At 43.4% G+C, this 12,560-nt stretch overlaps 1 protein-coding gene across 1 annotated transcript in view; it reads left to right on the top strand.

Moving 5' to 3' along the window:
• Positions 1–5,319, top strand: part of LOC311239450 (uncharacterized protein) — a gene marked incomplete at both ends in the record, with an annotated part of 63,807 nt that extends 58,488 nt beyond the window's left edge. The window contains 3 exons of the mRNA XM_084327758.1: positions 3,623–3,711; positions 4,279–4,464; positions 4,790–5,319. Coding sequence (XP_084183884.1) covers positions 3,623–3,711; positions 4,279–4,464; positions 4,790–5,319 — 805 coding nt within the window. The remainder of the gene's footprint in view (positions 1–3,622; positions 3,712–4,278; positions 4,465–4,789) is intronic.
• Between the last annotated feature and the right edge of the window lie 7,241 nt (positions 5,320–12,560).

The following is a 12,560-nucleotide window of genomic DNA, read 5'->3' as shown; positions in this document are numbered from 1 at the left end:
CTAAGTCATACATAGCACAAGTCCCCTCCGGTACTTGAGGTAACAGCAGTCGCATCTTTTCACCTGCGCAGCTCGATCTCTCAGTATCGAGGAGTAACGCGTGGGAGGCTCACGCTGCCCCCGACACTTCCTGATTCTACTGCGCAGGCGCACCAACCGACTTGTAGGAGTCGCTTGTTCACAACGTTCGATCCCCACCCTTCAGTTTTCCCTCCCCGTAATACGGCCAATGTGTATTACTGCGGACGACCAGCCAAACTGAAAAACAATGTGGAGAGCTGGATTCGAACACGCGAATCCTAGCGTCTCCACACTGGTGGCGAGTGCCTTGCCCACTACACCACCTAGCCGCCCCCTGCCACGCTTCTATCCATCAATGTATGATCACTGCCACCAGTCTAAGCCTATGGAGATGTTCACCTTCTTTGCAGGGCTATCACTTTTTAAATTGTATTGCTAAATTGACATTACTATGGCCCATTCAACATCGATTATCTATCGTTCAGGATGTAGGAACGTTATACTTTTTCATTCATATATTCATACGAAAATACCGTCTAGAATATAAATATGTTTTTATCGTTTTCTGCAGTAATTCCTAGAACGTGAGCTACAGGCCTAAACGCATACGGTATATAGATTATCAACTGCCGTTTGTTGGCGATCGACGCTATATTAAAAATTTCAACTGTACATGATCCAAAACGTTATGACTTATCATGCGCGGATGAACGGGGGGGGGTCGTTTATAATTCCGTGATCGTCAGTAAATGCTTTATGTAGTTGTATGTATTGATCAGAGCAGTTTGCATTGATAATAATAAACAAACAGGCTGAAAGTAACGTCAGCGTCCTCTTACCGTTCGACAATGATACTGGAGGAAAAAGATCCCACTTATTTGACGGCGATCGCCTAAATCCTTTTTCCGGTTTGTATAATCATAATACACGGCCAAATCGTATAGATTATTGCGTTATGGCAGCGATCGCTACACACAGACGTGTGTCTACAGTCCCGCAACAATATGCAAGTGCCGGACGCATTTGCCAGATGCACCGGAGATCTCCAGAGATCCACTTCCGGTTGCAACTCGCCGATCATCCACCAGGTGGCAGTATTGAAGCGTTGCAGAGTTGTGCAGGCTCCCACTGCATCAGACCAGGCTCCGTGAGGGAATTATGAATAACATGGCGAAAAAATTAAATATGATCTCAATAACGTCGTACGCCGTGGAATGGCAGAATTCGCATGAACTTGAAACACGTCGTAAGCCGTTTCCGGCGGTGGATGTGTTAACAAAGAGAGGCAGAGTTGATTTAGCAAAAAAAAAAAAAAAATTCGAATCCCATGCCCATCGAACAAAGCTTCGAAGCTTCAAAGTGTTTAAGACAGCCCTACACAAAACCAAATATCCTTTTTAACTCCTTCATTCCTAATTCCATTAAAGCATTAAATGAACCGTGCACTTGTTAGACCCGGTCCTTGTTGTTGTTGTTGATGTATTGTATTCCTATGTTCGCTGCACTTACAGTTACAGATGTATGTATAATGTCTGCCGTCATTGTCATTGTTGTTGTTTTATTTGTTTGTTTGTTCAATGGTGAGACCAAAAACTAATTTCCACATTGTGGACAATAAAGTGAAACGAAACGAAACAAACGCATATCGGCTGGTCATCGTGATTTCTTTATTTGCTCTTTGCTCCAATGAGCAAAACTGGGCAGATGTGAACATGATAATTTCTCCGTCTAGCTGCCGTTGTGTGTGTTTTTCTTTTTTTGGCCACACAGAGTTTGTGTGGGTAACGTTACTTGCATGTGACAATGACGCAGCGCAGGATTATGTTTATCATCTATCTATCATTGTTTCATTATGTAAATTATTTTATTATCATAGAATTTTGTTTTATTTATATTCATATCGATATAATATCGGTTATCGTATCGGCCAAAATGTACTTTTCCAAACGAAAAAGTAATCGAAAGGTACAATGTACATTACGGCGGTTCTAGCATTCCAATTGATCATATTACTTATTACAATTTGAAGTAGGTAATCATTCATTTGTAATTGATTACATTTTACATTTCCTGCCCGCCGCCAACCAATTTCACATTTGAGAGCGAACCTTTATGACCTGCAGGTTTTTGGGACGTGTGGAACTCCACGGCCAGCCCAAGCTTCACGCAGCACGTATATAAACATCTGAATCCATAACATTCCTTATCACCACTTCTGAATCTCTGTGGTTCTGTGGACTGGGACCTCCGTGAAGTGCCTCTCTATGCCTGCTCTGAAAAAGATAACAATGATAACCTTAGTGATTTGATCTCGTACTCAGACTGATCAGGCTTGTTTGAAGTTCAAACTCAAATTGTTTCACTGCGGTGGCATTTAGATTGGGGCGATTTCCAGAAAATCCACTTTTGTCCTGTTTATGTAACTTGTTTCAAGCCGTCCACTTGAAACAAGTGAAGAATTAACTCAGAACAAGCTTTTCATTCCAGGATTTCCGACATTATTATTTCTTGAAACAATTCAAATTATCATCAAGTGCCATGTCATGAAACTGACAGATTGGTCTTCCCCTATAAACAGCAAGACATTTTCACTGAAATCACTTGAAATAAGCTTGATACGACTAAATCCCTAGATAACGTTGTTATCAGCTTGTTATTCTCTGTAGTGTATAGACTCGTTCCCCTCCTTGTACCTCAGTTAGAGAAGTGGCCCTTAAAGAATGCTTTTGACAGGTATATCAGAGACTGCCTTTTGTGGCTGGACAGAGCGCATTGTGTGGGTGTATGAACCTACAAGCCGACACTAGCCACGCTGGCTGGCAGCAAACACTGGCCTTTTTACTGAAGCAACAACAAACATACCGTCCACAGGCAGTGGGGACATGATTTATGTGACACGTTGGCTTGTTTAGGGGCCCGGCGGGCTGTTTTTGTACAGTATACAGTCTATTGTGAACGTATAGATACCATATCACCTGCATTTTTAGGCCTCTTAGTTTATGTTATCCTTTTCAGGGCATGTTCTGGGAAGAGGACAATCGACAGAACAACATGTTCACTCACCTCTCTCTCTTTCTTTCACTCTCTCCCTCTATCAATTTCTTTCTTTCTCCCTCTCTCTATCTCTTTCTTTCTTTCGTTCATTCTATTCCATCTCCCTCTTTCTCTCTCTATCCCCAATTTCCCTCTCTATTCTCTATCCTCTCTCTCTCTCTCTCTCTCTCTCTCTCTCTCTCTCTCTCTCTCTCTCTCTCTCTCTCTCTCTCTCTCTCTCTCTCTCTCTCTCTCTCTCTCTCTCTCTCTCTCTCTCTCTCTCTCTCTCTCTCTCTCTCTCTCTATCTCTCTCTCTCTCTCTCTCTTTTTCTCTCTCTCTCTCTAACCCTAACTAACCGTACTGTCATGCACTTGTCCTAATAAACTAACCTACACTGTAGCACTCAACACTTTGATGAACATTGTTGCTCAGCTGATAGAGTTGTGCCCTTCCTGATGGCTTGTCGTACAGAACTTGTAAGTCGCTTTGGATAAAAGCGTCAGCTAAATGACTAAATGTAAATGTAAATGTAAATGTCTCTCTCTCTCTCTCTCTCTCTCTCTACAGGTGGGCCCAGGTGGAGAGCGAGAAGGAGAAGAGACAGAGTCATCACTGTGATGTCGCCAAAAGCCCCACACCATCTGAGGAACTGGAAGGTGAGGGACTAGATGGTCGACCACATTGTCTGGAGCAGATAGGGATTCAGTGTTTTGGTCAAAGGAGACTGTGATGAAAATGTGATGGACACTAGTTAGGGAATCAAATGTGTGACCTTCACGTCACAAGGCGGTTCCTGTAAGGCTAGATGCCATAGCCAGGAGGGATCTTTATACATTTATTATTTAGGTAGGGAGTGGTTAAGGTTATTTAACATTTTTAGGTTGGGAGTGGTTAAGGTTAAAGTAACGGATAGGTTTATAAGCAACGTTGTAGGCTTTGAAGCTTGGTAAAATAGTGACGATTTCCATGGAAATGTCCTTCCACGCTATGGAATCTAAACTCTACCTTCCTGTATTTCTTCTTCTTCATAATCTTCAGTGTGCAGTATTCTCTTTAAACTAGATTATTCCCATTCCTACACACTGGCAATGAGAAGTTGGCTCTGTTTGGGGCACAGGAATAACATACTACATCTGCATTCTTGAAATCAGTGGCATTCTCCTTTAATCCCACTCCCGTCCTGTAGGTCTTGCTCTGGGTGGTGGTCTCTCTGCTGCCCCTAGTGGAAGGAGCCCGTATGGGAACTGACAGCAGCGGTATAATAGGAGGTCCAGGGCCAGACTCAGGACATGCTGTAGGCCTGCTGGGAGGCCAGGAGGAGAGACAACTCCCTGACACACTACCAGAGGTAGAGGAGGAGGATCAAGAGAAAGAGAGCAACCCCTACTCCCCATGGCATGCCCTATATGGTGAGTTTCCTGGTCATCATGAAGCCTATGGAGACAGCAGCTTTCATATTAGTTTCATTTACAAAGCCATACTGGGTAAACTTCCCTTATATCTATGTAATATCCTGTATGGCTGTTCTACCAGAAAGCCAGGATTTGCTCAGAACCTGGTAGAACAGTTTGCACTATTTTACACCCTGGTTGTGGAATAATCTTCAGAACATACTACAGCGTAATGATTTTGACTCCCAGGGAGAGTTCAACACCATGATCCTCTAATCGTTCTTCTTGTCCGCTCTCCCTTCTTCTCTCACTCCTTTCTCTCTCCTTCCTTTCTCTCCTCCAGACCCGTATGTGTTGGACGAGGCGGACGACCATCCCGGCGGTCGCTGGGCAGGGCGCTCCCCTCGCTCCTCTGACCCCTCGGAACCCCGGCCCAAAGGCTCGGCGAAGAAAAAGAAGAGAAAGAAGAAAGAGAAGGAGGGAGATGAAGAGGGAGGAGGAGAAGGAGGTCGAGAGGGAGGAGGCAGAGGAAGGAAGGGTAAAGGCAGGCTGCCGAAGCAGAGCCGGAGGGACTGCCGCGTGGAGAAGAGGGAGATGAAGGTTCGAGACCTGGGCCTGGGCTTTGACTCGGACGAGATCGTCCTCTTCAAGTTCTGCGTGGGCTCCTGCCAGGCCTCCAGGACCAACTATGACCTGGCGCTGAGGGCCCTACTGCAGAACGGCTCCCTGCCCCGACGTACGGCCCGGAAGGTCAGCAGTCACCCCTGCTGCCGGCCCGACCGGTACGAGTCGGTTTCTTTCATGGACACCCAGACCAGGTGGATGACCATCCAATCACTGTCGGCCGCCAGCTGCATGTGTCTGGGCGGGTGAATGAGGGAGAAGGATGAGGATGAGGCCTTGTGGTCATTGGCCGAGTTCAGTATCAGAAAGTTTGCGGTTTCGATCCCCGGCAGAGCCATACCATACTTTTTCTTTCTGGGACCCAATGCGTCTCTGCTTGGTAGGATTTAACCCATGTGATGGACTGGTGTCCGGTCTGCTGGGATGTACACCAAAGCAGCTTCTCACCATACAAACAGGGGAGTGTTCCCGACCAGGAGTTTGTCTCGAACAAGGCTTACATACTTGGAAGGAGAAAGGAGATTGGAAGGCTAACTCAATGTCATCCAGGTTAGAGAACTGTGAAGAAGAGGCTTAATGTCGAGTCTGTGTCTAGCCATTCAACCTCCAATTCCAACGCGAGGACACAAAATGACATCTACTGCGAGCCGAAGTTAGACAGTGGCAGACTGTCTCGGAATAGGCCATGTAAAGAGGGGAGTGATAGTGTGGGCACGGGAACCACATCACTATACAGAGAGACATGGAAGTCCAGTTAAGGAGGGGCCATGAAAAGGAAGCGACAGAAGCAATTTATTCACTTCCTGTTGTGAATTTCCTGTTAAGCAGGAAGTGGCTTGGGTGGCACTGGGTCATTGAGGCCAAAGGTCATATGTCACTGACTCGAGATCACCAAAGAGTCACAGTTTGGAGTTGTTGTTTCTCCTCAATGGTGGCTAATATACACCAGTTGGATTATTACTTGTGAAAGTCAAAACTGGGCAAGCCCTGAAGGTCTTTCTTCCTGAAACACGTGCTGCTGTCGCATAAAAACCTCACACCTCCAAAACGAATAAGTATGAAAAACTGGCAGATGTTCTGATCAGCACCTGCATGTTTCTAAAATTCAACAAGACCATATTCACACATAGCAGCCATTTTAAAAGGAATCCCAATCTGAGCATGACATATAAGAGGCCGCCGTGTGACTATGGTCAATGGCTTTTGAACAAGCTTCAAAGGCCATAGGGTCATAAAACTTAGCCACTCTGTACATAGAGGATCATATATAATTTCATTTGACGTTAAAACAATCCCAAAATTTGTTTTCTACAGCGATAATATGCAGCAAATAACTGACTGCCAGAGCAAGAAGATTGTGAGTTAGACATTTATACAAAAATGCTCTCTCATTCATAAAGACTGATTTATTTGTAACGCCATCACAGGGAAACATCCAATCAGCATTCATTGTTTCAGTTCACAATATAATACTGTACAGTTTTTCACGTTCAATTGAACTCAACCAAATGGATGCCATGCATCCACACCTACATTACTGTATAATAGGAAAATATATTTATTTCAGATAAATTATTTATTTATTGTTACATATTAGAGCTGTTTTTTTTGTTTGTTTTTTATAACTATTGTCGATAGATATGTATTTATTTCCAGGATAACACTTGTTTTTTATTTGGTTACTATGCTGTTGGTTATTTTGGCTTGTTATACATTGTATACGAAAAGGTTTCCTTTCTCCTTGAAAACAATCAAAGATCTTGTGAATGCTGAGGCTATACAACTGATTTCTTTGGGTTTGGTCTACTTTGTCATAACGCAGGAAACTGTATTGATTGCATTGATTTATTGATTGTAGTTAGGGGACAGGGGGAAAATGGTGTGTGAGGACCCAGGGAGACTGAACAAAAAAGGGCTGTCAGCAGCCTTCTCCAGGTGTCTTTCCCAGATGTTGATACTGTGGCAGACGTAGCTGAACGGTGAAGAGAGACTGGTGACACCAACCAACATCAACCCAATTTACCCCCAGAACACATGGTGGCAAGTTGATCATGAGCATCAAGAAGTCCGCTGCTAACAGCAAGCAACAGAAAAAACATTGAGTATCTGTAACCCTTCTTTTGGCCTTCACAGCTGTAAACCTCAACCAGGGAGACTGTTGATGTTTGATTGATTGAAAATTGTATTAACAGATTGCAGAATGGGTACAATACAGTACAGCTCAATACACACAATTGTTAAGGGGATGCAGACCAGATAAATACTTTCGTCTTGTTTACATCAGGGTCCCCCATTTTCAATTGATCATAACATAAATGACATACATGACATACTGTTACATCTAGAAATTTATGACATACCAGATCTACAAATATACAGTACTGTTTATGAGTATAAAAAGAGTCTAAAAAGAGAGTATATACATTTGAGGGGGAAGAAACTGTACATTGGAGGAGGTTGGGTAGGTGGGGTGGGGGGGGGGGGGGGGGGGGGTAACTACATTGGAGGTGGGGGGGGGGGGGGAATTGTACATTGAAGGCGGTTGGGTTTGGACATTTACAGGGGCCAGTTACGAATTGCAGTCTCCCGTAGGTGCTCTTTGAGAGTGGGCTTTGGCTTGGAGTGTTGATGTGGGCAGCCGCTAGGGTGTGTTGTCCTGGGGCAGCCGCTAGTATGTGTTGTCCTGGGGAAGCCGCTAGGGTGTGTTGTCCTGGGGCAGCCGCTAGGGTGTGAGCCGCTAGAGTGTGTTGTCCTGGGGCAGCCGCTAGGGTGTGTTGTCCTGGGGCAGCCGCTAGGCTAGTATGTGTTGTCCTGGGGCAGCTGCTAGGGTGTGTTGTCCTGGGGCAGCCGCTAGGCTAGTATGTGTTGTCCTGGGGCAGCTGCTAGGGTGTGTTGTCCTGGGGCAACCGCTAGGCTAGTATGTGTTGTCCTGGGGCAGCCGCTAGAGTGTGTTGTCCTGGGGCAGCTGCTAGGATGTGTTGTCCTGGGGCAGCCGCTAGGCTAGTATGTGTTGTCCTGGGGCAGCCGCTAGTATGTGTTGTCCTGGGGCAGCCGCTAGAGTGTGTTGCCCTGGGGCAGCCGCTAGTATGTGTTGTCCTGGGGAAGCCGCTAGGGTGTGTTGTCCTGGGGCAGCCGCTAGTATGTGTTGTCCTGGGGCAGCCGCTAGTATGTGTTGTCCTGGGGCAGCCGCTAGTATGTGTTGTCCTGGGGCAGCCGCTAGTATGTGTTGCCCTGGGGCAGCCGCTAGTATGTGTTGTCCTGGGGCAGCCGCTAGTATGTGTTGTCCTGGGGAAGCCGCTAGGGTGTGTTGTCCTGGGGCAGGCGCTAGTATGTGTTGTCCTGGGGCAGCCGCTAGTATGTGTTGTCCTGGGGCAGCCGCTAGTATGTGTTGCCCTGGGGCAGCCGCTAGGCTAGTATGTGTTGTCCTGGGGAAGCCGCTAGGGTGTGTTGTCCTGGGGCAGCCGCTAGAGTGTGTTGCCCTGGGGCAGCCGCTAGTATGTGTTGTCCTGGGGCAGCCGCTAGTATGTGTTGCCCTGGGGCAGCCGCTAGTATGTGTTGCCCTGGGGCAGCTGAAGAATACCTTCTACTGAGTCACATTTTATCCTACAAAACACTTTAAGTAAGTAATGCTTTATTTTTTCAAAGATATCTGTAATCTGATCCCAATTTCTTTCTTCTTCAGTGACTGTAACTGTAAATAATTACAGTAACGAATGCTATTGTAGTCAGATTGCTATAATCCTTTACATGATGTAATCGATTACTTCTCCATCTTGACTGGGTGGATGCAAGTATAATTTAAAGAATTAAATTGGCTGTCCCACAACAAATCAGTTGTATAACCTCAGGCTGTATGTATATGTACAGCAGACAAATAACAATTGGTCTGGTCTTATTCACTTTGCTGCCATACTCGTCAGGTTTGATGCATTGAGGGACAGATGTGGAAGTTCCCATTCTCTTCAATGTCAAAGAAATACATAAAAAATGCCTCTTCAACCAAAACAGCAGGCGGAAACACAAACTCATGATTACCTGACTGCGATTGGTTTTCACTGCCGTGCTTTGAAATACAGGGAAGTGAATTAGTCATCAGCTCATTGAAATGGATTCAGAGCGATCTACAAAAATAGAAATGATGACAAAGTTAATAAGGCGAACGAGTAACGGTTTATATGAACTGGACGTTAAGAACACAAGCTCATCTATGAATGCACACTCCTACACAGAGAGTTGGACAATGTTTCACCATCACACATCTCTGCCACAAGAGAAATTAAACTAACCGGCGCTACTGACTCACTGTATTTTCCCTTAACATATTGATTCAAATTATCTTTCATTAATTGTCCTCTCCATCTTTTTTAGTCTACTTTAGGAATACAAATTAGTTGAAAGAATTAGTTGAAAAAAAGCTAAAGGATTTCACTTGAATGACATCTGTGCCGCCATGTTTAGTCACATGTTTAGGGCGGCACAGTGGCACAGTGGTTAGCACTTCTGCCTCACAGCAAGAAGGTCCTGGGTTCGAACGCCTGTGTGGAGTTTACATGTTCTCCCTGTGTTCCCATGGGTTTCCTCTGGGTACTCCAGTTTCCTCCCACACCATAAAGACATGCATGCCGCAGGGGTGTAGCTCCAGATTCTGGGCCCCATGAAATAATGTATTTGTAGGCCCCCAGTGAATGCGAGCGCGCGTAAGCGCGCGAGCGGAATTTTTTTTGGCCATTTTTTTATTGATAATAATATGGTTTTTACCTATACATTCAGATCAGCAGTTCAGCACCTGCACTGTTGGTGGGTGAGCCTAGTAAAGGATGTCGCATTGCGTTCATCTTCAATGAATGGACCAATGCAATAGTCTACCAAAGCCCCCCCTCTCTCTCTATATATCTCACACACACACACTTCAGAAACAAACATAGTATCAATGAGAGCATCAATAATACACCTGAGTGAAAAATGTTGGCCCCCCCCCCAGTGCTGGGCCCTTGGAATCATCCTAAACTACCCCCCCCCCCCAGCTACGCCCCTGGGTAGGCAGGGACTACAGATGGAAACTAGCTCATTAGCTCAAATCTGGCACATTTACATTGATGTGGAAACTGAAGATGTGCATTAATGTGCACTGTCCCTGGGTAAAAAAATAAATGAACAAACAAACAAACTGTTGTCCATGGAAACGACGATGAATAAAAGTATGATTTCCTTCGGCAGAAAAGATAGTTTGTCACTACATAGTTTGTTAATGTTCAGACAAGTTTAATATTTGATTATTTGTGATTCAATTGAGTACTACGTTTTCAGAGGAACGATGTTTTCAATGTCCAATGTTTTTCAACAGTGTTGTGTTCACTCATAGTTAAAGACAATACGAGGTTGAGTATATTTTCTTGTGGTATATTATATCACATTCACACTCCAAGGGATTTGGATTAACTTCACAACTGCAAATACGTGGGGCTGTCCCAAACCATTCTAAACGGATTCATGTGGTTCTTTAGTGCAAGGGTTCAATTGTAATTCAAAGTTACGATTAACACTTTTACTACCACACTACAGAAGGTTAACCGTTTCACCACCACACTACAGACGGTTAGTGAAAGGGTTAACCCTTTGGTAGTGTGGTGGTGAAAGGGCTAAGGGCCTTTTCTTCCAGGCACTTGCGGGCAGAGCTCCTTCAGCCTGGGTGACGTGGAGCTCTGAGTATGAGTGTGCTACAGTATGAATGCACTAGCTTGTTGTGAAAGGCATGACACATTCATAATACATCCATAAGTCAGAGGTGTCTATCAGCCTAATTGCCACTGAAATACACAGGAAGTTGGGGTCACAGAATAGCCAACTCCCTCAGCACCACATTATTCAATTAGGCTGTGTCGTGAATGTGTTATGACACTGTCATATTTCACAAGCATAATGCATCCATTGATGATTAAAAAATGTGTTCTGAATGTCTAGTTAATGTAAATCGTTACCATACAATGTATATAGTGAAGAGCCTCAGCATATTTCATTTCAAAGCAGAAAGAGGTAAAATTGTCCAAATAAAATGTGGTTATATACATACAGTTTCTCCGTCATATGTCAATATTTCAATAACTATTGTTATTATTATTATTATTATTATTATTATTATTATTATTATTATTATTATTATTATTATTATTATTATTATTATTATTATTATTATTATTATTATTATTATTATTATTATTCAGATTTCCTTTTATTTTTGTATGCCATTATCATCTGTAAGAATAAACTTTTCTAAATATAAAAAGAAAATCTGTGTTGATATGTATTGCTGAGATCATGGTGTTCACAGTCTTGCCCACCAATATGGCCACAGCTCATCTGTTATTTGATTACAATCACCTGTTGTTTACTGACCAAAATATCTGCAATGGGATACTATTAATAAAATGTTTATACAGACTACATTTATTGAAATACTTCTATTAACTTCTGTAAGGATTTTACAACAAGGGGATATATTCTTAAAGGCCCAATCCTCAATCCAAACTGAAACAAAAGGGTAGCCACTTTTGTAGGGATTTCTTTTATTCTCAAATTGATTGACTGAGCTCTTGAAACAAGGACTGGCAGTATGTGGCTAAAGTGGTCTGACTGCATTTTATAGCTGTGAAAGGTTTGTTTATCTACACAATGTTGGTAGACATTGGAGTAAAACAATGTTTTTTTTCAAGTCTTGTTTTTTGTTGTGATGGATTACAGAAATTCCAAAAAGCATGTTTTCAAACTCTTCAAAAACACATGTTAGCATTTAGATGGTCACGAGTTTTGATTGTAGCTTTAAACTATGGGACAGGACCTGAAATATATCTGTTGGGTATTTTATGAAATTGGGACAATGGTCTCAAAGTCAAACTGATCTAAAGTCAGCTTCAGACTGTTAGTTTGAGTAAGGTCACAAGGACAAGTGTTCCTTGTCACTGACCCTAGATCAGCACTCTTACTCTGGGAACCATTGTAGATATAAACCCTGGCCTGAGAGAGTTTAACAACCCCTGGTATGAATGTTGATTATTTCTTATGTTATAGTGCCCCCTGCTGGTTGAGTAGAAATACAGCTAAATGTCCTCCAAGTGTTGTTCACCATGTTGATCTGACGAGGGAGACATTGTCTCACTTTTCAATAGTCAGTGATTCACGAGTTCCTCAAGCCTCAAACCATAGAATTATTATATAGAGCTCAAGAGAGGTAGAACTTCCGGTCTCTTGATACAAAAGAACTGTAAGTAATATTTTTTCATAGGGAAGTAAAAAAAAAATTGTAACCAAATTTTAAGACTAACTCTCTTAGAGCTACATATCAGAAAGAGAACCCTCCAATCAGTGATGTCACTTGGATGTCAAATCTGTGGCTCATTGTCTCCATAGACAATGAATAAGGCTCTGACTTTATGATGCTATAAAAGGTTTGTGTGAGCTCTTACAGCCAAATTAGGTTTTAATTATGGTACCTA

Source organism: Notolepis coatsorum (genome assembly GCF_963971535.1).
Source record: "Notolepis coatsorum genome assembly, chromosome: 13".
In the NCBI taxonomy this organism is placed as follows: domain Eukaryota; kingdom Metazoa; phylum Chordata; class Actinopteri; order Aulopiformes; family Paralepididae; genus Notolepis; species Notolepis coatsorum.
The sequence above is the reverse complement of the archived record's forward strand: the minus strand, read 5'-3'. Positions and strand labels throughout refer to the sequence as shown.